Below are 27,456 nucleotides of genomic sequence, written 5' to 3'. Positions count from 1 at the left end.
GATGTGTTAACTTTCCCCCTTCTCTCGCTGAACTCAAGGGCTTCAAGGAGGCCAGTGATTCCTAAATCGACCGCTGGGCAGATATCTTCACATTCTAATACAACATGCTCCATCGTTTCCCTATCTTTATCACAGCAAGCATATGCTTCTTCTTCCTTCTTATATTTCGCTTTATAACTGCATGTTCTAAAGCATCCTGATCTTGTTTCGAAAAGTAATGAGCTTCCCTTTGAGTTATCATAAATTGTTTCTTTCCTGATTTCATTTTTTCCTCTTAAGTAGTTACTCATGGCAGCTTTCTTTTCCATTGCCACCACCCATGAGATTATCTCAGCCTCTCTGACTTTCCGCTTGACTTTCTTTGTTGCTATGTTGCTCCCCACACAAGCCACATACTTACTGGTAAGCCTCCTAGTTCTTTTCCTCCACTGTGAATCAATGTTATTCCTGTACAAATACCTGAACACTCTCCCAGCGCATTTACTTCCTTCCATCTTCCTCAGTCGTTCTTCATAATTAATTTTACTGTGAACTTTCCTCACTTCAAAACTTGTCCAGCTCATATCACCCTGCAGAACTTCATCTGTAGTCTTCCTGCGAGTGCCCAATGCGGGGTGTCCCACAGACCTTTGGTTGCCATCAAGTCCTGATTGTACCCCTAATTTTGAGCAAACAACCACATTTCCAAATGTAAGTCCTGAAACCATTACACCTTTCCACATACCCCGGAGCATATCGTACCTATTCTATCCCCATACACTTTTAAACAAAATTACACCTTTTGGGTCGTATCTTGTCCGCATTTCCTTTCTATAATGCTGCGAGCCCAGTACTTCCAAGTCACGAACGGCATGCACATTATCAGCATGACGGGGCATTCTCGACAGGAAAGTAGCGAGTGCATCATTTTCAAGAAAGGAAACACAAGCAAGGCAGATGACGATTATTGTTGTGTGGCAAACATGCACCCCAAAAGGTGTACATTTGGCTAAGAGTGTAGCGCTCTGTGTTTCATTATGGCCGCATTTCTATTCCCCTTTACTGTTATTGTTTTGTCCTACGTTTCCATATATCTATTGCCTTCGTTTATCCATATACCAAGATGAGTGAGTGAGAAAACTTTATTTCGAATCAGAACAATTATCGTCCGGCGAGTTAGTAGGCTGGGACACCCGCCAAGGTTACAACCAAGAGTTCTTGCCTCTCGGCGGCTTTCTTGGCCCGCTGGACTGCTCAGAGTTGTTCTTCTAGGTTCAAGCTAAGCAGCACGGCTTGCCATCGCGCGCGGAGGCTGTCGATAGAGGCTGTGCTTGCATTGTCCCGTATTAGTTCTTGGCATTCCCATAGCATGTGTTCTAGCGTGGCTCTGGTGCCACACACTCTGCATCTATCTGTTGTGTATATGTCTGGATAAATAGCATGCACTAGTATTGGGCTCTTGTATGATTTGGTTTGTAATGGTCATCACCGGACAGCTTGCAGTCTAGTGAGTTGTGGATGGGTTGGTGGATAAGTGCATCTTTGCATCTTGTAATGGTTGGTGATGTTGAATCTGGTCATTCTGTCCATACATTACCATACATCAGAGGGCCCTGTCGAGGGGTCTACGTTCGTCGCAGCTCGGCGCGTTATCAGCATGATAGCATTGCCGACAGGAAATGCTATCAGGCTGATAACGTGCATGCCGTTCGTTACTGGAATGTACCGGGCTCGCAGCGTTAAAGAAAGGAAACGCATCAAGGCAGATGACGATAATCGTTGTGTGGCAGAAGGGGCACTCCAAAGGGTGTAAAGTGTTCTTAGAGTGTGTATATCGATGGGTCGTACCACGATATACAGTAGGTCGTGGGTCGTACTATACTGCACACTCTTAAAGCGGTTGCACCCTTTAGGGTGTATATTTGTCCCACAATAATAAGCGTCATCTGCGTTGCTTGCGTTTCCTTTCTTGAAAACTCGGCGCTCGCTACTTTCCTGTCAAGAATGCTGCGTCACACTGATAACGCGTATGCCGTTCGTGACTGGGAAGTACCGGGCTAGCAGCGTTAAAGAAAGGAAACGCGGCCAAGACAGATGACGATTATTGTTGTGGAACAAGATAAGCCCCAAAGGGTGTAAATTTTTCTAAGAGTGCACTCCATGCCAAGAGGTTTACACCCTTTAGGGCTTATCTTGTCCCACAACGATAATCGTCATCTGCCTTGCTTGCGTTTCCGCTCTTGAAAGATCGGCGCTTTCTACTTTCCTGTCGAGAATGCTGTATCAGGCTGAATGTACCGGGCTCGCAGCGTTAAAGAAAGGAAACGCATCAAGGCAGATGACGATTATCGTTGTCTGGCAGAAGGGCTCAGTCACACCGGCGACTTGAGGAGGTCGCGCGATCATTTGCGACTCGCGATCAAAAAGCGACCGAAGGCGACTGATGTACACACCGGCAAGCACGGCTGAGCGCGACCCACAAGTCGCAATCGTTCTCAGCGAGAACTCTCGGAATCTACGCGGAATTTGAACGCGACGCGGGAGGAGGCCGGATGTAGACACATGAAAGATCACTTCCGGTGCGCCGCTGATTGGTTTATCAGTTTTGCGACCATGGTCGCGCGACTGAAAAATCGCGCAGAGAGCGACTGGCCCAAAATGGTCGCTTTTCAAGAAAGGCGACCGTTTGCGACCAACTCGGTCGCGCGACCACTGTCAGTCGCCGGTGTGAATGAGCCCGAAGGGGCACTCCAAAGTCGTAATATACTGCACTCCATGCCAAAAAGTTTACACCCTTTGGGGCTTATCTTGTCCCACAACGATAATCGCCATCTGCCTTGCTTGCGTTCCCGCTCTTGAAAGCTCGGCGCTTTCTACTTTCCTGTCGAGAATGCTGTCTCAGGCTCATAACGCGCAAGCCGTTCGTGACTAGGAAGTACCGGGCTCGCAAGAAAAGTAATGCGGGCAAGACAGATAACGATTATCGTTTTGGAAGAAAATACAACCCAAAGAGTAGAAACTTTTGTTAGAGTGTACTCTCGAGCTATATGCTGTGTATCAGATAAAATTCCGCAGCGTGGCAATGCCGGCATCATCAACATCGGTAATCCATCAGCAACAAAGGGCCGCAGGGCGTCGCGGCGATCAAATCAAAATGGCCACGTGCGACCGGTAAGTAACTTTTGCTCCTTTTGTAACTAGAATTTTTGCGTAAATGACGATCAAATGGTGAATATCTTGCACTGAGTCTCTTGCAAACAAACTTTCGCGTCAGCTGTGCTTCTCCAACTTTATTTGAATAGTCACATGTGAGCTACCTGGAAGCTACGATTCCCTACCGGCAACAATATACACGTTATCATAACGCCACCACCTGACACAACGCCTGCCTGACATTAGCTCCCTCTGCTTCGAGGTCCACACGCCCGTCACACGTCTAACCCGCGTATTCTTCAACGCATTCGTTGCGTCTCCCGAAGTATTGACAGAACTAGGATTGAGTAATTTTTACGAGGGCCTACCCAGAGCTCTCGTCCGTTTGGCGTCACTGGTGCTATGTTTTACCTCTTCACTAGGGCGAGAGCTATGCTCAGGCTAGTGGTGCTCTTCGCCGTGCTGGGGCATGTCTCACTGGTCGACAGGTCGAACTTCAAGTCGTGCAATGACAGCGGTTTCTGCAAGTAAGTGTGTCGCAACTTTTACCCGTTCCTTCCTTGCTACTACGTGAAACGCCTCCCTCCTCGTCACAACCGGTTAGACAGTACCTACGGTAGTTTCTGAAATTCAGTCGCCTCTCTGAAGGTTGAAATCCAGTGCCGACGGGCGTTACCTACGAATTATCGAATTGGCTCCTGACCCGTGCCGTCAGTGTGATTACGGGCAACGTAAGATGCTGTACCGGCTCGTGCGCAACTCAGCCGGCCTATCTGCGGTTACTGCTACGCGATAAGGAGCGACGCGCCTTCGTTGAATGCTTGCTTCTGCCTTGAACAGTTAAAGTTTATAGCAGGTGCGTGGGGTTGCAACAGACGTTGTCCGGTGCCGAAATTGACCAAACAGCCTTTGAAGAAGTCCTATAAAATCTAAAAGGACACTGTGAACAAATATGCCAATTAAAAAGAAATTGTGATAAAGAACATGAAATATTCAGAAGCATGTATTTGTGGCATGTCCTAGCAAAAAAGAAAATGCTTCATTACTTTAAAGAAAAACAAAAAACTAGGTTGACCATTTGTTGAGGTCTTGCCATTTATTGCTTTGCTAAGGCCTCGCCCAGAATCTTGGCAGTTTTATAGTTAGTAATCGTGCTTAACTTGCAGCCACAAATACTCTACTGGTGGCACTTGTCATTTGGAGCATATGCGTGAAACATGTGCTTTACAAGCAAAGCCTTTCCTGAACTACTTGTTGCTGGCACCATCGAATTGTGTGAAGTTTCGGCAGTTTGTGTACAGGCAGGGACAAAATAATATGGGATCTGTGAGCACATGCCAAACTGCATTTTTGTGCCCTTTACCGAAGTTAGTACCGTCTGTCAGGACATGGCATTGTCCATGCGCATCCTTTCATGCTTGTGTGCTTGCGCATAGGTAGACTTTCTGCCAGCCTGCTGTTGGAATCAAGATGATTGCAGGAGCTGTATTTTTTGGCCAGCAGAGTTTGCTGTGCATTATGACCCATGATAGTTGCAACAGACATAGCTCTCTTAGTGTAATTTTCGGCATTGATCGCAATTCCGATAGCAAGCTGGCAGAAAGTGGACATATGGGCAATCACACGAGCATAAAACGATGCGCATGTGCAATATTGTCTTGGCAGAAGGCGCTTGCTTTGTTAATGGACACAAGAATACAGTTTGGCATCTGCTTGTGGTTCTGTATTATTTTGTCCCCGCCTCTACACCTAGTTCCTTAGTCATTTATGAAATGCTGATTTATAGTCGTGTCACACAGGCACAATAAATTACATTTACTGCTTAATGCCATTCCCATGCTGCCGCACAGGCATACTTAATGGCAATAAAACTTAAAGCCACTTGTGGCATAGTGCATTCTCCCAACTCATTCGGCAGTCAAAATGCATACTCTCACCCAAGTTAGCAGCTATGACTGCATAAGATACATCTCTTTAACTATTTAGTGGCATTTTTTTGCCTGTTACATGCAGTAACATTTCTATATGATATTATTGTCAGCAAACAACATTACTGCATTCACTGTAGCTATCATCGCGACATTTAGTGTAAGTATAAAAGCGCATGTAGCCACTACTTCAGAATTAATGGCAATAAGAAATTGAAAGACGTCGACTCGTAATGGCATTAACATCGTTCATGTGGCCCGGGTATTAGGATTTTTGTGTGACATACATGACAGTGTTTTATGTTGCCTGTGCTACAACTGTGTAGGAGTGTAAAATTATGCTGATGTGCATATCATATCTTTATGTAACCTGTCTCTAGGAAAGTTTGCTTTGGTTCTTTAGTAGTAGTAGTAGTAGTAGTAGTAGTAGTAGTAGTAGTAGTAGTAGTAGTAGTTTATTGTATATGTCAGGACAAAAAGGGGGAAGAAAAGGAAGAGTCCTGGGCATTGCAATTGTCAGACATTCCAGTGGGCACGTAGACTTATCTATTCTCTTACCTTGTATCTGTCCCACAGCCATGGTACAGGTGCACATTAAGTCAATAGCTAAGGGAGAGCAAGGTTACAAGAGGTGTAAAGACAATAAGAGGAAAAAGAAAGTGACGTAACTATAGATACTGAAAAAGTAAACGAACAAATCCTATTTTGAAAGCTTGAAACTGGCATCTTGTGTTTGCATGCAGCACAATAACATGTTACATTAGCTAAACTGCAGTCTCGAAAACTAGTGATGACCTGTGTGATGTGCGATTATAAAGAAGTTGTAAACACTTTGTTGCAGACGTAACCGTAACATGAAGCCTGGTGAGTCCCCATACAATGTCCAGTTGTCCACCGTCAAGTCCACGTCACCAAGTCGTGTGGAGGCAGATGTCATCAACTCGAACACTGGAGTGGTGCTGCGACTAGAGCTGATTGCACTCGAAGAAGGCATCCTCCGTATGCGGCTCAACGAAAAAGAATCAGCTGTTGCACGTTTTGAGCCGAAGGAGGCACTTCTTGAGAGCATTCAGGAGTCTGAGTAATTATACTTTAAATACATTTGTTAGATATTGAATGTTCTGAGAGATTAGAGAGCTGGGCTAATTGGTATAGATTCATTGTAAAGGAGCACAAACAAATAGACACAGAATCTACCTAAGCAACATAGATGCCTGTGGTGCCTAGGTGCTCTGTGTCCGTTTGTTTGCGCTCCTTTACAGTGGTTTTAAGAGATGCGTTATTGAGGAAGTTGTTGCTCATTTCCAATATGTTTTCAAATGACAAGCAAGTTTGTTGCTTTAGCCCTTGAGAATGCTTGGAGGGAGAGTGGAAGATGTGGCAGGTGTAGCTTGCAGTAGCTGTAATGATATGGCAATACAGACTTCAGTAGTGTTAAGCACGTACTTGCCAATATTTACGGTAATATCATAAGAATGCCAAGTTATTAGCGCTCTTTTGTGATTGTCATATTGACACAAATATTTTCCAATTTATTATTTGTTACAGTTCAGGAAAAAAATTTCAAGAGTGAAAAATACAGTCACTGAGTGATATTTATGGCCTGTTATTCTTTTTTTTTTTTCTACCCTTCGATTATATGGACCAAACCATAGAACCAATGTATGACGACTACGGAATAGCTGACAGCTATTGTGTTAATATTTCATTAGTAAACTTTGTCTTCATTTCTACTTGTATGCAGCAGCGATTGTTGTTGCTGTGGCTAAAGTGCAGAGTATCATTTCACAGCATGCCTACAGAACAAAGTCCGTGAACCTGTAATAAACAGTGAACATACTAATCAAACAATTTTTTGTATTTTTTACCAAATTTTTGTATTTTTTTTACTTTCAATGTAGTGTTTTATAAATCCTAAGAACTCTAAGCATGATCATGCATGTTTTTCAGTTCTGATGCCGAACGTGCATAGTATGTCTGTAGGCTGCCTGCGGGAGCCGCATTTCAGTAGGGGCTAAATACAAGAACACCCGTGTACCATGCATTCGGTGGACCTTAATGAACCCCAGGTGCTTCAGATTAATTCGGAATCCCGCACTATGGTGTGCCTCATAATCTTACTGTGATTTTGGCGTGTAATACCCACAATTTAATTTAATTGATTCAGTATGTGCCACTGGGAACGTGCCTGTTCTTGGCCAGTACTTAAGCATGTCCCACTCAGTCACAAGAGGCACAGAATCCCTAAATATTGCTTGATATGTGTCATACTTTTCTGTGCATACACCTGTCACCACCATTCTTCCCTCAACAAGGATTGTTCGTCCTTGTGGTATCGCTGCATGTACACCTCGCACCGTGCATGCCGCTGAATTTGTGTAGCGCATAGCTTGTGAACTATGCAGTGCATAAATATAAAAATTGCATGACAATAAAGTTGTGACCTTTGTGGTGAAGAAACAATAATGTTCCATGATATTACACGTTGCATAGGATAAAAGTAAACAAAATTGTATACATCACCATTAGTTGTAAAGCATTTGATTATAGCTAGTTTACTAAAGCATTGCTTCACATAGATTCCAATATGCGTGTTCGATCTCTATAATATTTACTCTATCAGAGGCTCTATGAATACATGCTATTATGACTGTGTGTGAGTGACGTGCCTCTTTTGGCTTTCTTATTACACTAGTATTTGTAAATTAACAAATTACCTCTCGTCTTGCACTACACCTGCTGTAGCTTCCATCTTGAGAGCAAGGACGACAGCTCCTTCGCGGTGACTTTTGGGAAGCATCGTGCGGTTGTGCGCGCCACTCCGCTGGTGGTCGAGGTCTACTCCAATGGTCAGCTCGTCCTGGTGGCCAATGCTCGAGGACTCCTGCGCTTTGAACACTACCGGCCACGAGGAGCTCCGTAAGCCCGCCATCCTTGTTTATTGTACTTGCTTTGGTTCTGTGCTAGTGCTGCAAAGTGTGACTTTGCAAAGCTATTGCTGTAGCACCGTGGGATGGCATTGGCAGTTTTGAGCTATTTATGCTTCTTCCTATCATTCAGCACTGCTACCCATTGAACTTTTGAGCAAATTGTTGTACTTTTGTGACTAGCAGAGTTAAAGTGACACTAAAGAGAAAAATAATGTATTAGTAAGTTACCCATCTAGGATACCAAAAAAAAGCCACTCTTAATGTGAGTGAAGGCCTCATAAGCTAGACAAGTCATAAACAAAGGGTACTTGGTGATGTCACTTTGAAGTTCGTACACCAGCTCATCATGGTGTCATGGATTTTGATGGCATCTGCCTGGGCATAGTCGGATTGCGTTGTATTCTAAAAGAACCAGAGGCTGAACTTAGCAAGTTTCAACAACTTTTACGGAGCCACAATGGCTCAGATACAAAAAAGTTGTATATTACGAAATCCCTGACATCACACTGACTGACCGGCACTGGGATTTTGGCACAAAATTAAGAAAATGGAATTTTTACTTTTATTTACTTTTTAAAAATCAATCTGTTACCATGAAATGAACAAATAGTTTTGACAGAATACTTTGTCAGTCTAGAGTGATTGTTCCTCTTTAGTGTCCCTTGTGATTTAAAAAAAAATTAAGGATCAGATTCACTAAACCTCGGGGAAAAAAAAAAAACTCAGTGCCCTTCCACTCTGTGAAGCAGAATGACCAGTGAAGCTGTGTTTGTGGGCCCTTTAATGGTGAACTGCATCTCCACTCTGGGTCGGCCGGTATTGCAGCAGCATCGGAATATGCCCACGTATGGGGAGTGCTTAACGCCTGCTTCATATCCACTGCGGGTCAGCCTGGCATTGTACCATCTTTGGGATCAGCCCACGTATGAAAAATTGTTAGTTTACGCATGAACGTGATCAGCTAGATCCTAGCCATAGACAGCTTCGCTGCAAGAATGCTGACAAACATCAGAGAACCCTAAATAATTACTGTAGTACTTACTGGTATGAATCCATTTTCATACTCTAATGGAGGATGTGTCCTGACTCCTGACATCATGATGCATTGACTTGGTTTGTTTCAGCCATCACTGTAGCTCCCACACACAGGCTCAGCCAGAAGAAATGAGCGCAGCTCTCTAATTTTTTTTAGGAAGAACATCTGCAGACCTAGTTTTATTGCTATGCAATTTTGGCAAATTTCTCCCTGTGTTGGGAAGCCAACATTGTTAATGATGCAAGGTGTGACATTTCAAGATCAAATTTAATATCAAATTAAAATATCCTAAGGGGCCCTAAACCACTCCCTCAGGCTTGGTGAAATAAAATTGTCTGTGGGTAGCATACGGTGCTGTGAACATCTCAGCCAAGTTTTGCTGTCGTACGCAGTGCGTGGAGCTCGCAAGCAGATCACGAAGTCACGTTTCTCTCAAACGCTCTTTTTTTCTGTAGAAGGCCCGGTCCTCACACTCTTCTGGACTCTTTATTTCATCATCGGACGCTTTATTTTGTCATTCCCTTAGACGGCTGCTATTGGCCGATAGCTGACATCAAGCTGCGGTCAGCTACATGGCGTAAATATCGCGTCACGAAATCTACTGGCTAAGCGTACTGTGGCTCGCTAAGGACAACCGCATCTATTTATTTATTTATTCCAAATACCTGCAGCCCCTGAAAGCATTATTGCAGAGAGGGTGAGGATGCAAAACTAATCAAAAGGCATGACAAGCAAGTACTAAATGAAGACAACTGCACTCGTTCATACATCTGGTAACAAGGCCCGAAACATTGGCTCAGATCAGCACTCAACAATTTGTTTGGCCAACCGCTTCCATTCACGAATTGTAAGTGGAAAAAATTCGCTTTGATAAGTGTTAGTTTTACATTTAATTTCTCTTATTTTCCATCCATGATCTAGTCTATTCGACCTGAAATGCGGTGGAAGCAAAAAATATGTCTATTTTTAGTTTACCGTGATAAATTTTATACATTTTTAACTGAAAGTTCCTTCAGCGAGTACATAAAAGCTCCCACTTTAACGTTAGTAACACTACTACAGAAGTTATAATCTCTTGATACAAATCAAGTGGCATAGTTTTGTACACATTCAAGCATGTTGGTTAAATATAAAGTTTGCGGTCTCTAAACAACACAAGCATACTCCAATATAGGCCGAACATAAGTTAAATATAAAAACTCTTTAACTTTTAGCAGGGTCGTTCTAAAATTTCATCTTAAAAAATTCAGCATCCCACAAGCTTTAGATGAAACATGCTCAACATGCTTATTCTATGTGTGTTTGGAGGAAAAGTGAACGCCAAGGTTCTTGTGATCAGATGATACTGTTGATAGTTGGAAGAATCTAATCCATATTTGGCTACGTGTGAAGGAGATAATCTGACACTTTGTTGAATTTAAGTACATTTTCCACTTCAGGCACCATTGTTGGATATAGTTCAAGTTGCTCTGCAAATGAAATGAATCTGAATAATTGTTTACGTCCCGGTAGACAACACAGTCATCTGCATAGAAATATATTTTACAAGTCACGTCTTTCACAATGTCATTAATATACACTAGAAAGGGCATTAGAAACAGTGTTTGGCTTATGTTTAGCACGTCTTAGGCACTAAAGGTGGAAGTCGTAGTGGCTACATTAACATCCAAAATTAAATTTGAACTGCGTACCATGGTAACGTTTAGAAGGCGGAGCACTGTGGGCACGCCCCACAGCGCCGTAGCCTTCACAGTGCAAGACATTGAAGAAAGAATGGGAGCTCAGCGGAGGCCGTGTTTGATTGCCAATAACTCCACTTCTGTTACTGAAATGGCCTATTTCACTATTAGCACATATCTCGGGCAGGGATAGTGCGAGCAACAGCTGGTTGAGCGCTCCATAAACAAAGCCTGCCACTCGATGCACTAGCAGATCGGCATCGTAGGAAAACTCGGGGCTTGCGCGCTGAACAGCTTGTTGTTTCATTTTCTGTGGGTACGACGCTTTGTTACCGAAGTTTTATCGTTCGTTTGTGTTTGTTTTATTGGAACCGTGGTCTCGCATTTCGGCAAGTACACTCAACGACGTGTTGCTTCTGAGATCATGCTCAGTGCCTTGACTCAAGGCAGTGGGTATGATTTCAGAATTCATAATTCGCTTATTGAGAGAAATAAATACTATGTTCTTATCATTACACTGCATCATAAATATTTTTTCATGCAAACAAAAACCATTATAAACCGTTGCAGATCTTTTTTATTTCGTTCCGGAGCAGAACCGGAACGGAACCTTTTTCAGTGGAACAAAACTAAAACAAGAACGAAAAACATTTCATTCCAACACCCTGATTGCAGGTATGCTATACATGCATTTCGTTCTAGCAAACTTCTCTACCTTGTACTGCTACCTATGCATGTAATGGATCCAGTCGTATCAATCTCTTCCCTGTTTTTTGCCACCAATACTATAAACATCTCTTGCTTATCTCAACTGCTGGCCAGTTGATAGTTCCATCCACTTTAAATACAAATGCTTCTGATAGGTGTACGTTACCTATGGGTCTCACTGGAAGAATTCCTTCACATTCCATTTGGATGTGCTGAGGGGTTTCCTCTGGATTTTTACTGCAGCATACGTATGCCTCACCTTGTTGCGAATATTTGCTACGGTATGGTTTTCTCCTTGGAAAACCAGCTCAAGCCTCAAATATCAAGGCCCTTTGTATTATCCATGGTCTTTTTGTTTCAATTCCTTGCATCCAATTCCCTATCTTTGTTTCTTTCACTTTCTTTTTGATGATACCTGGTTGTCTACGTACACTTTCATTTACCCTGTACTTGGTTGCCAACTTTTCTGACCTCTTCTTCCACACTATGTCATCGCTTTTCAGGTACAGACACGTGTGTGCTTCAGCTACCCATTTATTTTCATCCATGTTCCCAAGTCTTTTTTCAAAACTAATTTTGCTCTGCGCTTCTCTGACTTCAAAAGGGGCCCAACCCACGTCGCCCAGCACTGTGTCATTTGTGGTCTTGTCCTGGGCTCTCAAAGCCAACTGGCCTACCCATCTTTGGTTAACTTCCAACCAGGACCAGGTATTCAACTTTAGGCCAAGAATGGCATTTGCAAACATTAGCACTGACACCATTACACATTCCCAGATTCCACTCACCAGTTCATATTTATTGCGGCCCGAAAGTGCTCCGTTTCATTATTGCTGAGTTCCACTTCCCCTTTATTTTCCGATTATCTTGTTGCATGCTTCAGTAAGTCTTTCTTTTGTTTATGCATACGCTGAGATATTTGTTGCTTGACCATGGGCATTAACTTGCTGTTGAATTGACACCACATACTAATTACTTGCCTCTTCATTAAAGGTATGCTAAAGCGAAACAATAAATCAGTTTAGGCTAATGAAGCATTGTTTGAGAACCCTGCAGGCAGTCATTTAAAAAAATAGTTTGATCATTATATGAGAAAATGAAGGTCCAAGTATTAGTATTCGAATTTCGCACCGAAACCCCAGCGCCGGTGCGTCAGCGTGATGTCGGGGATTCCAAAGTATGTTTTCGCATTTGGGCTGCGTTAGCTGAATAAAGGTTCCCGAAACTTGCCATGTTTAATATTTGGTTCCTTTGGTTCCAGTGTAGTCAATCTGTACTGCTATATATAGTTAGTAGGCCCTAGAAGATGCCATCAAAATCCAAGACGTCGCAGCCCCCAGGTGCGGGAACTTAAGTAGGCGTCGCCACCCGTATTTCGGTGCGGGAACTTAAGTAGACGTCGCCAACCGTATTTCGTTCTTGCGCTTTTTCTGGCCAAGCGTCTTATTGTTGTAAGAGTGGTGTTTTTGGTGTTGTAGAAAGGTAATATACTGATGCAGAAGAAATCATTTTTCACTTTAGTGTCCCTTTAAAGATTATAATTCCCAATTTCTCTCTGCTAAACTTAAGACCTAGATTTGTCACTGCATTGCCCTACATATGCAAGTGTCTGTAAATCTCTTGCATTGTCCGCTAGTAGCACTGCGTCATCTGCATACATCAGTCCGGGGACCTTCTGTTGCAAGTAAGGTAAATCAAACCCTAATTCACTATTTTCCAGTTGTCTTTCTATGCACTTAACGTAAAGCGTGAACAACATAGGAGACAGAAGACATTCTTGCTTCAGTCCTTGATGAATTTCCACTTCATTACATTTTTGGCCGTCCCGTACAATTTCTACTCGGTTGTCTCTGTGTATCTCCCTCAGCAGCTCCACGAAATCATCTATACCTTCGTGCTTCAGAATATCCCCTAACAATTCCCTGTCTATGTTTTCTAGAAATTCTGTCCATAAAAGTCTATTCTGAGCTACTCAAATATCTATGCACTTAGTTAGTACAAATATATTATTCTCTAAGCGTCTGCGTGGTCTGAACCCATTCTGTAGTTCGCCAGTACATTGTATTTTTCTACCCACTTCGACAGTTCTAAATTTGTCTTGCGTTGCCATTCTATATATCACCGACGTTACTGTAACTGGCTTGTACAAGCTCGTAGTATCCTTATCACCTTCGCCTTTGTAGACATGGTTTATCTTGCTTTCACACCATCCAACTGGAATGTTCACTCTGAACACTCGATGCCATCTAGCGCCACCGCCAAGGTAAATGTACCTGGTAGCGAAGCTTCCATAGGAGCCCATACGTTCAAAACATGGCGGTCCATCGCTGGTTCATGGGGCTTAGCGCCATCTGTATGTGGTGGGAACACTTCCGGCGGAAAAAAAAATAACGTGACGCCATGTCCGGTAAAAGCACAAGTGACGTCATTTTGTTTTCGAAGGCGCGAAATTTGTTTTGTTGTTCTTCCTTTGGAGCTATATATTCAAATGCCCCGCCATCCGACTTGATGGGCGTTTCGAGCTTTCAGCGTGGAAAGCGATGCAGGAAAAGGCCAGCCGTACGGTTGTCGAAATCACATCCCTGCACAGAACATATGGAACATACTTTCTTTGGAGGCCGACGAAAGCTTTAGGTGTAGATTCTGATCCTATTGTCGGATGCCAAGCCCGTCGGCCAGCGCAGTCGCACGAAAACAACTACACAATTATCTGGCGGTCGTAACTCACTACTTTTGACTGAACAGGTTAAGAAGCAATGAAGCTACCCGCGTCACCAAATTCAGACAAACTTCGACAAGCAAGAAAGCACAAATTGTGAGGGGGGCGTATTTCAACAGGTGATACGAGTGCGCCTTTCTGCCCATTTCAAGACGTGCATTGCACTGCGAGTGATAGTGGCGTCAACGCCCCCTGTAGCGATGGGCGCTGAAAAGAAATGCATTTATTAATAATAATAAAATTAAACGTATTTTCTTAACTCATCACGAATATATAACATTGACTAGGAATTTTATTTTCGTTGAATGAATCTAACTGTGTCTCGTTTGAATTAAAAAACGCGTTTTTCTTTCCCAATGTTTGTTCCCTCCAAACATAGTCGCGCTTCAATCGCTGCTCCCATAACCCCCCATGCTGATGTCGGTGACAATCTGTACTGAACCGCTTTTCGCCCGAAGCTTCGCGACCTATTTGGATCGACCTTGCCACCGCCACGAAACTTGTGTGTGGCCTCTGGAATGGGCTCTTTTCTCGCGCTTATCTGGACATGCTGCATTATCTAGTGGCCCTGCCGAGAAGGCCGTTATAAGTGGGTTCAACTGTGTACTTATTGCACAACCTTTTTTTTTTTTTAAACAGTGGACCATGTCGTATATTTACACATTTTGGTGACAGAATTTGAATTCCTTTGCTTGTTTCAAAGGGTCGATTGAGTATGGAACTCCCCCGCATTGGCTTTCACAGAGTGGAGTTGTTTTTTGAGCAAGTTTAAAGGCTGAAATTTGACCATGCTTTCAGCATGCATAGTGGTTATTGTTTTGAAGAGCCTAGGCAAAAACGCAGTTGTGCCTGAAGTTATTTAAACCTCAGATCACTTTGCAGAACTAAGAGTTCCTTCACTGTCTGCATTAGCTTACGCATAAGTCCAAACTTAAGAGGAACCTTTAGGCAGGGGGCTCCTATCTAAATACACGGGAAAGGAGAAATAATTTTTCTCGGCAACCACTGTACCATTTGTTCAGGTTTGCTGCACTTAAAAAGTTAAAATCTACAGACTGTTAGAAACGTTAGGCCGTGGTGTTTTTAGAATAAAAATTGTTGAAAATAGAAAAAGTTAGAAAATGAAATCAAGTTTATGACTCTGTAATTCAGCAACAAAAACAGATATTGGAATTCCGTCAGTTTCACCTAATAGCACATGTAAAGTGGACAGATTTGATGTATTATACATGGTTCTCAAATCCATCACTAATATGCAAGTAGCATGTTTGCAATATCTTCGTGAACATTGTAACAAATTCAAATGAGATAGAAATTAATATATCGGATTTGTTTGCTTTGGATGTTCTTATGGATGCAATTTACAGAATGGTGGTATCTGTTTTTGATGCAGAGGGTCAAAGTTGTAAACTTAGGGCTTCCAATTTTTTTAAACACCCAGCTATATAAACATTCTTGTAAAAAATGTCCTGCCATAAATAAAAATGCTGGTTCCAACAGCCGCTAGAATATAACTTTTTCCGTTGAATGCCATAAATTTATATAAAAGCAGCCCAGGGGTTATTTTGGAAAAGCATTTCTGCGTTTTACATGTATTTGAATTGGTGCCGTCGGAGTTGGGGCCGAGCTAAAGCTTTCTCTTAAATGCATCTCCATCTCCTCCTTTAAGCTACACAATTCTTTCGTACCCTGCTCATACATTCTTCCATTGTGTTTGTACCATTAGCATGTCTTAAAATTTGAATGAATGCATTTATGGCAAATGTTTGAGCTTGCCCTTTTTTTTTTCAGGTACATACTATTAGGGGAAAACAGTGACTGACACTTCTTTTTGAAATATTAACCTTTTGTTCTGTTCCATTGTGATATTTCAGTATTGCATGCATTAGAGAAAATGGTTTGTTACCCTTCACTTGGTATGACCTGTTAACAATAGGTTATATTATTTATCAGGCTACAAAAAAACCTTTTCTGCTACAAAGTTATTTCGCTGTGTGGGCAACTGCACACTTTGTGAGCAAGCAGGTGGATGCACCACGTGCTAATAAAGCAATTGATTTTCTGCTAGTTTTGATGTGTCCATGCCTGTAACAGTGCTTTTTTTTAGCCATGCTATAGACCATTTTCTTACATGTTCCTAATTTGTTGTGAAAATGCACTATCAATTTCGCGCTGAAAAGTGGCATATGTGCTGAACAGCATATTGCCAGTTAACCATACGAAAAACGCATTCATAAAGTGCTGTGACTAGACAATTGTTGCTATGCAACTGACCAATCAAGCTTTTAATAGTTGCTCCTGTTCCAGCTTAAATTCTGTGTACTTCACTTGAGCCAGTGTTTCCCAAACCTGCAAACCACAAAAATACGAGCATTTGGGGGCCAAAAGTTATTTCATCTTGCTTGTGGTCTGTTCTATTTTCGTTGTGCTGTGTCACACCCTAAAGTCCACTCCCTCTGAGCACCACCACTGTCCCTAAATTTTCAGTGCTGTGAGCTTTTTATCTTGGATGTGTTACCGGTAAGAAAGACAACAGTTTTTTTACTTGAGGGTCATTGTAGTTACAGTTAACAAAGCGGACCAGAACACACTGAGAAAAGTATGCTTGCTAGGATAAATGTTTTGGACTTTTCTATTCTTACACTAAATCAAGTTACTTTATTACCTTGTATAGTTTCTTCAGACAGAGATGTTTGAATGTCTGTTTAAATAGTATCATGGAATTCAGATCAAGTTTACAATACTGAACCTGCAATACAAAGCACATGATTCAGTTTAGCCAGCATAGGCTACTTTGCTACAGATCAATTGTGACCCTGTGGGGTTCATGACCCACAGAAGCACTGCAGTGCACAAAATGGTTGGTCACCGAAACATCCAACTGAAATGAAGTGGCGGAGTCTGCATTGCCATAGCCATCAGCGGAATTTGTATGTGAATGACAGCAACGCCGGAACGCTTCATGCCTATTTGTGCCTTTAAAGCCTTTATTCTCGCGTTTACTGCCGCGCATGATACCGCACTGGCTGCGGGCTTTCATAATTGCATAGTCGCTATCCATGATCGCATCGATAGCTGCTGCAGTTTCTTCTGCAGCAGTTGCAGCAAAAAGTAGTTTCGTTTTGAGTCAATATGCGTGTCAGCCGCGTGGCTAAAAAGACTGCGGTTTCATCTGCAGTTGTTGCAGCGAACGGTAGTTTCGTTCTGACTCGGCACATGTGTCGGCCACATGCCTTATAATACTCACATCAATATATCGGCCACAGTTTCCTCCGTAGTGATTGCGGCAACCAGTTGTTTCATTTTGACTCGGTGCAAAGCTGTCAAGGATGAAGAGCACTGGCTACATTGTGATAGACGTGCGACCTGTTGGCGATCAGCTCACTGGCGAAAAAGTGATGGGGATAGACACGCAATAGTGGAAAGCGTGTCGCAAATGAAGGCTCGCATTGCTGCCGTGCTGTGAAGGAAGTCGTGGGGCTTCGAGCGCAGCATTGAGAGCCAATCGGCCACGAGATGACGAGAATTGCTGCTTCCACACTGCATTTCTGCAAAATTGCAAAAGGATTTGCTCATTAATTTCCTAATAAAAGCATGTTGACATAGTAAGCATTTGCTTCTTGTTTTCTGGATACTCTCGAAAATGCGACATTCGGTTGATTCGGACTCTGACATTTTTTTTCCGGTCCCATGAAATCCAAATTAACTAGGTTTTTTGTCATATGTGATATATAGCTCCTGTCATATGTAGGAATTGGCAAATAGTGATTTGGTCGAATAATTTTGACCAAATCGCTATTTGTCCATCCCTACATATGACAAGTGCTATCTGTGCAAATTCCTAACGAAGCCACAGGTGACTTGGGGTGAAGCCCACTTCCAGTCTTCTGCCTGTGGTCTCCCCCATTGCTGAAAAAAGCTTCCACCAAACATTCTTTTTTCTATTTGCTGATTATGCTTATTCTCAATGCATATTGCACATTTAAATGTCAATAAACAAAATTTTCTGGTATTTGTATACGCCATCATTAAGTATTAACCCTTTAAAGGTCGACCTTTATCGCCATATGCGACCGCCCAGAGTCGATTTCTGTTATTGCAGATTCCAGTTCTTCACGACTTATTTCGAAAAAAATTTACCGTAATTTTTTTAGGGTGACCGTAAAGTGAGAAAAAAATATTTTGAGTTGGTATATATGTACTTTTCATTCATGGATAACAACAATAAAAAAGGAAATAAGCTTATAAAAATTTAAAATTTGATGCATTGTTATGCACATAGTTCAAGGCTTTGAAAATGCGCACACGAGAATATTTCGCAAAACTCAAATCTTCTTGCTTTTACACTAATATGTACATCCATAACATATTAGAACTGCGTAAGTGCGCGCACTAAAAAAAACTGTGTGGTTCTGTGCCCGTCAAAAAAGCTAAATGTGTGACAAACTTCTGCTAATCTTCATCTTATTGCCAACCAGAGGCAATTAGTTTTCATGAGTGTCCAAAAAAGAAAAGCAACGGAAGCGCATGCACGGCGGCATCCTTCCTATGTGCACCTTTGTGAGCAGTAAACGAGAGAGAAACAAGCGGTCGCCCTTTGAGCAATCATTAACGAGATAGCCATCAGTTTTGCAAGTGCAAGAAGCCGAAACTGCCAGCGGAACAAAACCCAAACCGCTGCCCGCCCGCGTGCGCGCCAATGCGCGAGCGGTAGTATATAGATGCGTGGGAGCAAACTAGCTCTAAAACAAACCATGCAACGAAAACCGAAAGAAGGAGGCGTGTGAAAAAAGTTCACTGTATTTCCACATTGGAGCGCTTTTTAAATGTAGAGATGGCGCCTAAGTATATGGCATCAACCATTTTTGGACTTGTTCGCGGCACCGTATGTTTACGTCATTGACCCTTAAAGGGTTAAGGAACCCCAGGTGGTAAAAATTAATTTGGAGTCCCCCATACAACGTGCCTCTTAATCAATCATATTGTAATTTCGGCACGTAAAACCCCAGAATTATTTTTCTTCTCCTTCTCTCTTTCTTTTTTTTTTTTTAAACATTGGCACTCTCTTCTTTTTCCGTGGCTAGTACACACAAGTGACATTCTTTCCCTGTTTTCTCCCATACTGGAGTGAGGTACCAAGTAACGTTTACATCACAAGTTCCCCTTCTTCTCTATTTTTGCGGTGTGGCACACTTCCGGTGCCTGTTTTGCGTGTTTTGAACGATTTACAGAAGTGGTGTGTCATAATTGATGAAGTTGCTGGCATTCGGTGTAACATTGACACTTTTCTGGGAATCAAGGCGCTCTTGGAAGCAAAAGGCACAGAGGCTGCCATTTGAATTTTCACCTGCCTGTTGCAGCATACCTTGGTGTAATACCTTACAGAAACGATTTTCAGCACTTGATCTATGTGTCACGCTTGTTTACTTGCAATGCCCGAATCTGATGAGAGGCCGACGCTCTAGGCATCGTAAGCCTTGTGGAACAGAATATCTGGCTGTGCAGATTTTTTTGTAATACAAAACTTAATGTTGATATTAGTTTGCATTACTAAAATATGCATGTCTTGCAACAGTCCCACACTTTTTCTCCCCTTTAGCAATGACGCTGGAGAAGCTGCTGGTGACAGCCAAAATGAGGTAAGAATTTTTTTGAAAAGGCTCTGTAAATACCTTTCAAATGTTGACCTGCTTGAAACAAGTTGCACCAATCTTAAGTATTCCTTATGTTGTCTTAATAGAAGCTTGCTACACTGTATGTTGCATTGTTCAGGGGAAAACTTATAAACAGCCTCGGCGACCCACTGGCTTTATTGTTCTCAAGTTTCATACAGAGCTGATGGGATCATGGCACTGCATTTTTATGTCAATGCATTTTAATGCTACATGTGGGAACTGCACTTGCCTATTTCGTGCAGCATGAATACATACCTTCTTGTTGTCCTTAGTGATGCCTGAATAACGACCCACCATGGTGTCTTGATGGTAGTGGGACTTGGCTGGCAAGAAGTGCTCTTGGTAACAAAGGAAACGGGTAGCAACACCATAGTGCAAGCAGGAAAAGGGCATTTACTTCTCCTGCTATACAACAATGCTGGATAGCTGAAATATATGTAGCAGGCATTAGGCAAGCCAGACTGCCGCCGAAGGAGTAGAGGGTTCGGGAGGCGCTATCATGCTAACTGTCTTGAATGCTGCTGACCGCTAGCCTATTAAGTGTTATTCGCCCTGAACATTGTTCTTACACACATAGAAAGAATAGTTGCTCAGTGGAGACACTTTGAGGGATCAAGAAAGTTCGACTCGCTATGCAAGGTTGAGCGAATGTCCGCTTGGGCTGGACACCTTGGAGGAAGGAGTGCTTAGGAGAGGTCTCAACTAGCCCAGCCGCATTGGAGAAAGTGTGGCCACAGTTGTGTACTCCTTTTGCAGTGGAGCACTGGTACCGGTGGCCTTGATGGTAATTTCATAGCAATCTAGCCTCGGTTCCCTTGTCAAGCAAGGGAATCCACTTCACGACTGTTCTTCATGAATGTTGGCATGACTGCACTTGCACTGCATGTTCCCAGAACTTTTCTTTTCATGCTGTGTTCCGCAATTACTGCAACACAAGCTTGATTGCATGGCACGCCAGTGCGGCGGTGACTAGGTGAACAGTGGGTCTTTGAGAAAAAGGGGACAGAAAGGGTAGAAAATGGACAAGTAGGATGGCCCACCAAGATGGTAGTGCCTTTACATCAAAACTTCAGAAAATGTCAGAGCTTCTCCTCTATTGTATTCCTAGTCTATGCAGACACTAAGAAATAAGTGATTGGTGGGTGCAGTCTCGTAAATGGACGTGCATTTGAGCGATCATGTTCATCCATGTTGGTGTTGCATTTCCAAGTCAAATGGGAAGCCTTTGGCAGGTAAGATCTGCAAAAAGCAACAACAAGTGCACGGTCAGTCTGCACACGTTGCCATCCCGCAGCCAAAGAAGGTGCAGCAAGTTCTTCCCGCACTTGAGTTGCTCAGTCTGTCAGGTGGCATTAGCGTAGGAATGCCCATGCCAGTGCTTTATAGCTCTTAACCATGGCACAGGATGGCACCTTTGCACGTGTGTTGTGCGGGAAGGCGAACGTAAGGAGATGCAAGAGTCTTGCAGAAAAGATGTCGGGGGATGCAAGGCAGTTGAGCGTCTTCATAAGCTGCTGAGCATAATGTGACGCGTTTGATTCCCAGCTGCGGCAGTCAAGTAAACATTGCACTTTTTATATCTCCATTATTATTAGGTCCGTCTTGAAAATTTCTTTGGAAGTATACTCATTGCAAGGCATCACACTCAATCCAAGTCTCGGGCTTGAGAAAAAAAATGTTGCAGGGGCTTTTTAACCTTAAGCCTTCACTACAGTGTCTCACAGCCCGTGTGTTACTTTGGGACCTTAAGCACCCATAATTTAATGCTCAAATAAAAAGATTTTCTCTGTGCAAGGAATAGTAGTGCCACCTTTGACTTGCAAGGCCAATACTGCTGAGCGTTGCTTAGGGCCTACAGTGTTTGCTTCACCCCTGTTTACATGGGCAGCACAACTCTTCTTTCTGATTAAAAAATATTTTTTGGACAAGGATCACGGCAGATGGCACTTACAGCATGTTCAGTTTGTACCGAAATGTGTTGTTAATCAAAACAGACACAGTATGACTGCAAACAACGTTGCTGATCTGATGTCAATGCAGACGACACATGCTGCAAGTTTGTCTGTACTGCACCCACAGGCGGTATTGAGCTTAACAAGCTGCCATATGCTACTCTTCTGTGTGGAAGTTGAATGAAAAAGTCTGGTTTAGTGAGGTCAGCTCCATACACCTGTCTCTTCCTGAGCAATACAACATTGGGTACTGCCAGTAAAGTTTATTAGGGTGCATGGGAGTGCCTAGGCTGAGCTCTTGCTTTTGCACCTTTTGAAGAGCTTCATATGTGCTTTTGCAGTGCTTGCCATGCATGAACACTGTGCTCTCCCCCACTCATGCATGCCACAGTTCTAATTGAATGCTTCCTGCTACCCTCATTCTTTCCTTTTTCTCTCGATTTCTCCCATGGAAAAAAAAAATTTAGGAATCTGAACCTGTAAGTTCAGCGCTTGCCTTGCTTCACAGTGTGCTGCACAGAATTTTGAGCTTGCCACAGCAGATTAAAAATCGCCTTGGCTACATGGTAAGCGGTTTGGGGGGTGCAAAGTGAAGTGTGCTGATTTTGAGGTTGTGGTTGCTTGGATGTGAAATCTACAGTATTGACATTCTCAGGTTTGAAGAGTATGAATTAAAGATAAGCTTGCAAAATGTGGGCCATTGCTTTGTTTATAATGAGATGTCGGAGTTTAAGCAACTGACTTGACATGTTCTTGTGGATCCAGAAGTTGACACCTAATGTTAAACATCAAGTATTTCTTTTTTTTCTGTGTTTTTTAATATTGAATTTGGTCATGCAGTGCTGGTCCTAACTTTTTTTTTAACTGGTGGAAAGCTCTATGTATTGTCTGGAAGTGATTCACTTCTGAGGTGTTTTCATTGTGAGCTTTAAACAAAAGTGCAGATACTGTGGCATCCATAAACTATCAAAGTGCAGGTCAGTGCACTGCTTATGATGAAACACCCGCAAACAATTGAATGGTTAACGTGCTCTGGCTGCAGAAGTTTACACCTAAATGTAAACAGTAACATTACTTTTGTGTGTGTAGTTTCTGAAAGACAGAATTGTCAGCAGTTAATCATTCTATAAGTGTTTTTTTCTAGTGTAGCATTGTGCTTGTGTTCTCCACTCTGTGCTAACTAGAACTGTTGATGCCTTGTTGCTTGTAGTCAAATGCTATTGGAGTTGGAGTGTTGAAAGCATCGATTCAAGTGTCTTTGTGCTATTTTTGTCAGTGTGTGAAACGTTATTTCGATTCAACTACTTGCAGCCATAGTGGACATAAAGCTATGTGATTATTCTGCTCTGGCTGGTGCATATGTTTGAGTAGTAAAAGCCTATGCATCATGTGCAGTGCATATAGGGGTGCCACTGAAAGCCACATAGTGGCGGCCATTCGAACCACGGGAGGGCCTCGTGCCAGAGACGCCTGCTTCCATTGCAGGCATGATTGAAATTTGTGCGTGCGATTTGCTGCTTGTGCGTGTCCCAGATAGTTCTGCGGTGTCAATGTGCACAACGAAATCGCACTGTACAATAGTGGACATGTGTCCGACTTCATGGCTGTCTGAGACGACATTCTCTCCTTACGCGGCAAGTGTTTGCCGCGCATGAACGTCAACAAGCTTGCCTATGAAATGGAGTTCATTGCCAGTATGCCGCTTTCATTATAACGCCCCGGCCGCTAATGGCTTCGTTTGTTGGCCTGTGAACCAACATTCTTTATGCACACACATGCTTTGTTTACACGCCGTGTTTTTTTATAGTAGGTTGAGGGAGCACCGTCGCGCCTGCGAATGGTTCGTACAGGTGCGCTCACGGGAGAAGCCAGCGACAGTAAAGCTTGCAAACCAGCATGATGAGCTTGAGAAAAATAGCACATATAGAACTCCAACCATAATTAAGGGTTAATTGTTTTTATGTTTGCGTCTTACTACTGTCTCTACAGCACAGATTTCACATGTTTCAGTGTTAAACAAGCAGAGCGTTTCGATGATTTCACAGGAGCACGCTAGTGAGATATCGGAAGACGTCGTAGCTGAAAATTTGCCTCCCCGATCAGTCAAAAGCATGTTGCTTTTATATCTTATGTTATTTTTTAGTGTCGCCACCATTTTTACTAGTATCACCCTCGCATCCAAATGCAGAGTTAGACTGCATGTTGTATCGCCTGTTGTAGTGCCCCAAGTCTGTATAGCCAATGCAGTGCTTTTTAATTAGTTAAAAGAGCATGTTGGCACAATAACAGTTTGAAAGCAAATACAAAGCATGGCAGTAAATAATTATTGTAAACCAAGTGCTATATTGAAATCGTTTTCAGAGCAGAGACAACTACACTGAAGCAACATGATCATATATTGACCCATTTCATGCATGCAAACGAAGAAAAAGAGAACAGGCACTTGCTACCACCACTGGCAGGAAAAAAAAACAACAAAGAAAGAAACATGGTTTCAGAACTGACCACAACGCATGAGATAGCTGAGGTAAAGTGAATATGCATTAGATGCAAACATCAGGGCTCTGAAGTTTAGGCTGTGAAAATTGCCTTGAAGTGACATTAAGAGTTTAAAAAGGAAAAAGAACCGCGACTTCAGACGTGACGTGCCGAAGGAGTGGACAGGACGAGCGGTAACTAGCAATTGAGGTTTATTACCATGAAACACATCGCAGCAAAATGTCGCATCTGTGCGCAGCGTGCCTTGACATACTGATGAACAAAATGAAATACGTGGCAGAAAGCACCCTATATGACTATGGAAAGTGCCAAGGGGCAAAAAATAAAATATCGCATGTTAATCATAAGTCGGTTTTTTAATGATCTAACAATCCCATCTAAGTTTAAACGTGGAAGCGCTCTCTAAAGGCACAACCGCATCAAACAGAAGAATAAAAACAGTGATCGCTCTAAAACTGCAGTAAATAAAGCGTGATTGCTTCTCCGTCGAACAGCCACGATCCACCGTCGTCATCGCTCTTACTCGCCAAGCAGCACCATAAACTACGTGCATGCCTGACGAGTTTTCGCACATGTTAAAGCACCCAATTTGCAACAGTTGCTTCAAGACATTGCTGAAGGCTGACAGGAGCGTTAAATTATGATTAACCCTTTCGCTGTCGGACCTTTCTGGCCGTGACGCACCCCCAGTGTCGGCTTGGTTTCAGGGAACGAGCATAACAGGGAATGAACATAGCAATTTATTTTTGATTATAATTGGTATACAAGTAACATAGTCAATGCAGTATGCACATTTCAGTGTTCTGCAGCTGTTGTTAGTAAGCATCATCATCAGCAGCAGCCTGGCTATAAAATCCCTTCAACATCCGAATCTGACGATGCGGAACCTTCTTCCTCGCATGCGACTCTGTCCGAGTCCGAATCCGAGCTCGGCTCGTATTCTGAATCGGAATTGAGCCACCGCTCCAATGAGCAGACGAAGGTCCCGCGCGCTGAGCCATCCGAAAGTAACCGCGCGCAGGGAGGATGCGCTTTCAGTCGCCCGCACAATGGAGATAAACGGGACGTTGCGTGAACAAGATGACAGAGGGAGATGGAAAAAGGCTAAACAAAGTTCGAAGGGCTTTACGTTTACTGCTGCAAGTCGGAAGCGAGGGTGCGGCGAGAGAGCGAAAGCAGCAACGAGTCACTCTTTTCGGAGAGGCAACGGCACGTGCGCCTGAACTTGACGCGCCGTAGCAGGCACACCAACAGAAGAAAAATAAAAACCTTCAAACCAGCGGAGATGGCAGAACAACCCTTGAACCCATAACCACACGCGCGCGACGCATGATACAGCGAACACGGAGCCACCGCGCCACTCAGCAAAGAGAAGGTGGGGAGTGGCAGTCGCGCCGTACTCTTCAATACACGGAGTAACACGGGTCGGGGTGAATATACGAACTTGTAGAAAGAGTCAACAGATAGCGTGGCCAATCCAGGAGCGCCAGCTTTGCGCTCTGGCGCGAAATTTTGAACGCACGATAGAGAACGTACCGGTACGTCAGTGACACCGCGGGGGGGAAGCGCGATGACGTACCGGTACGTCCGTGACAGCGAAAGGGTTAAGAATGCAGACATAACAGCACAACCATAGGCACCGACGGGAACACTGCTTGCCGGAGCCCGACAGTGCCGGGGACATACCTTATAAGGTCTCTGTAGATGCCACCATGTTTGAGACTAGGCAGTGGCAACCTCTTTCACAACGCTTCAAGCATGTGGAAGTTGCCCTAGTTACTAGAGGAAGGTCTGCCACTATAGTGTCCATGGAAACTGCAAGTAAAATGTATCAGCCAGCAGGGGAATGACAGGCAGTAGCACCACAGGGATTGGCGTAAGATTAGTCCTTGAGACTTCAAACGTGGCTTTGTGATTTTTCAGATTGACCATCTTAAACAGCATATTGCATCATACATGCCACAATTCACAATGTTTATGCATCTGCACAGAGAGTAATTGTCTCACTGTGTTTTGAAATCTGTGAGTGCTTGGAAATTCAGAAAGATAATGCATAATAAATTACATCGCAGTAATATTTGAAGCCACATGCTTGAAGAATAAACAAGACCATGTACCATCCATCGTAGTGACAATTGTTGTGACAAAGTTCCCTCTAATAATTTTTGTAGGAAGCTCTGTGGCCGCCACAGTCCAAGAAGTGCAAGAAATGTGCATCTTCAGCACCGTAGAGGTCTATAGAGGCATACAGCATATCTATTTGGTATAAGGGGCCTATTATGGTGACTGCAATGCCGATATGTGGCTTTTAGGTCCAGTCTGGCCGCAAGCAACTTTGCCTAACAAAATTAAAAGCAAGTACATAAAAAGCAAGTAAGTGAAATAAAGGATGCAAGACAGGAGCATCTTTACAAGGATGTGGTTGATTTCAGCAGCTTTGCAATGCAGACGTTTAAAATACCCTTTTCAACACTTTTGTGTTCTCTATGTTGCATTGCTTTATGTAGCACTAAAATAAGTTTAGCCTTCTGTATTATGAGAGTACAGTAGTCAACAGATAATTCTGGTTGTGAAGAGAACTTAAGGTAGCAGTTATTCTGGTTGCGATTGATATTTTTGTGTTTGGGGTACACAGTGAATATGTCAAGAAAGACAAAAGCTATCAGAAGGTTGATTGCAGAGTCCAATATTTGTTTCCTAATTTCTTTTCCATAATGAATGTGTTTTGCTGCCGAATGTGTCGCCCATGGCAACACTTTTCCACAATTCAAGGTATGTCTAGAATGTGTGTTTGTACAGTATTCGTAGCAGCCCTTGAAAGCCTCCGAATACAAGAACACAAATTTCAAGGCCTTGACATTTCTTGAATTTCAGGTAGTGCTCTAAAGTTCTTTTGGTTTTGCTTATTGTAGTATTTTCCTGGGGCATATGTACATACTCTTTGTAAATTTGAAAATTCTAGCCAATTCAGTCTGGTTAACAGCTTTGTGGGCCAGGTTGGTAGTCACTTGGTCACTAAGACTTCTTTGTGCAGCTAAAGAAATCTTCCATGTTCTTGATGACAGTGTTTTGTTTCTAAGTTCACAAATATAGCTTACACTCCTCGAAAATCTTTTGTCAGGGTCCTTAAAGTTTATTTTTTTTAAATCTTTGAATATTTTCCGCGGGATTTGCTATGAACTCTGAATTATAGGTTCACAA

The 27,456-nt window shown here is 42.9% G+C and overlaps 1 protein-coding gene across 14 annotated transcripts in view; it reads left to right on the top strand.

The window, feature by feature from the left end:
* Nucleotides 1-592: 592 nt before the first annotated feature.
* The window catches only part of GCS2alpha (glucosidase 2 subunit alpha), a 118,275-nt gene continuing 91,411 nt past the window's right edge, over nt 593-27,456 (top strand). For 7 of the 14 annotated variants that reach the window (XM_070521581.1, XM_070521574.1, XM_070521573.1 and 4 more), the window contains exons 1-7: nt 593-690; nt 3,055-3,150; nt 3,555-3,659; nt 5,902-6,141; nt 7,806-7,979; nt 19,729-19,768; nt 22,224-22,322. In XM_070521581.1, coding sequence (XP_070377682.1) covers nt 608-690; nt 3,055-3,150; nt 3,555-3,659; nt 5,902-6,141; nt 7,806-7,979; nt 19,729-19,768; nt 22,224-22,322 — 837 coding nt within the window. In that variant the 5' untranslated portion in view covers nt 593-607. The other 7 variants (XM_070521582.1, XM_070521580.1, XM_070521578.1 and 4 more) reach the window with 3 other exon arrangements.

Source organism: Dermacentor albipictus, chromosome 7 (assembly GCF_038994185.2).
Source record: "Dermacentor albipictus isolate Rhodes 1998 colony chromosome 7, USDA_Dalb.pri_finalv2, whole genome shotgun sequence".
Classification (NCBI taxonomy): Eukaryota; Metazoa; Arthropoda; class Arachnida; order Ixodida; family Ixodidae; genus Dermacentor; species Dermacentor albipictus.
The sequence above is the reverse complement of the archived record's forward strand: the minus strand, read 5'-3'. Positions and strand labels throughout refer to the sequence as shown.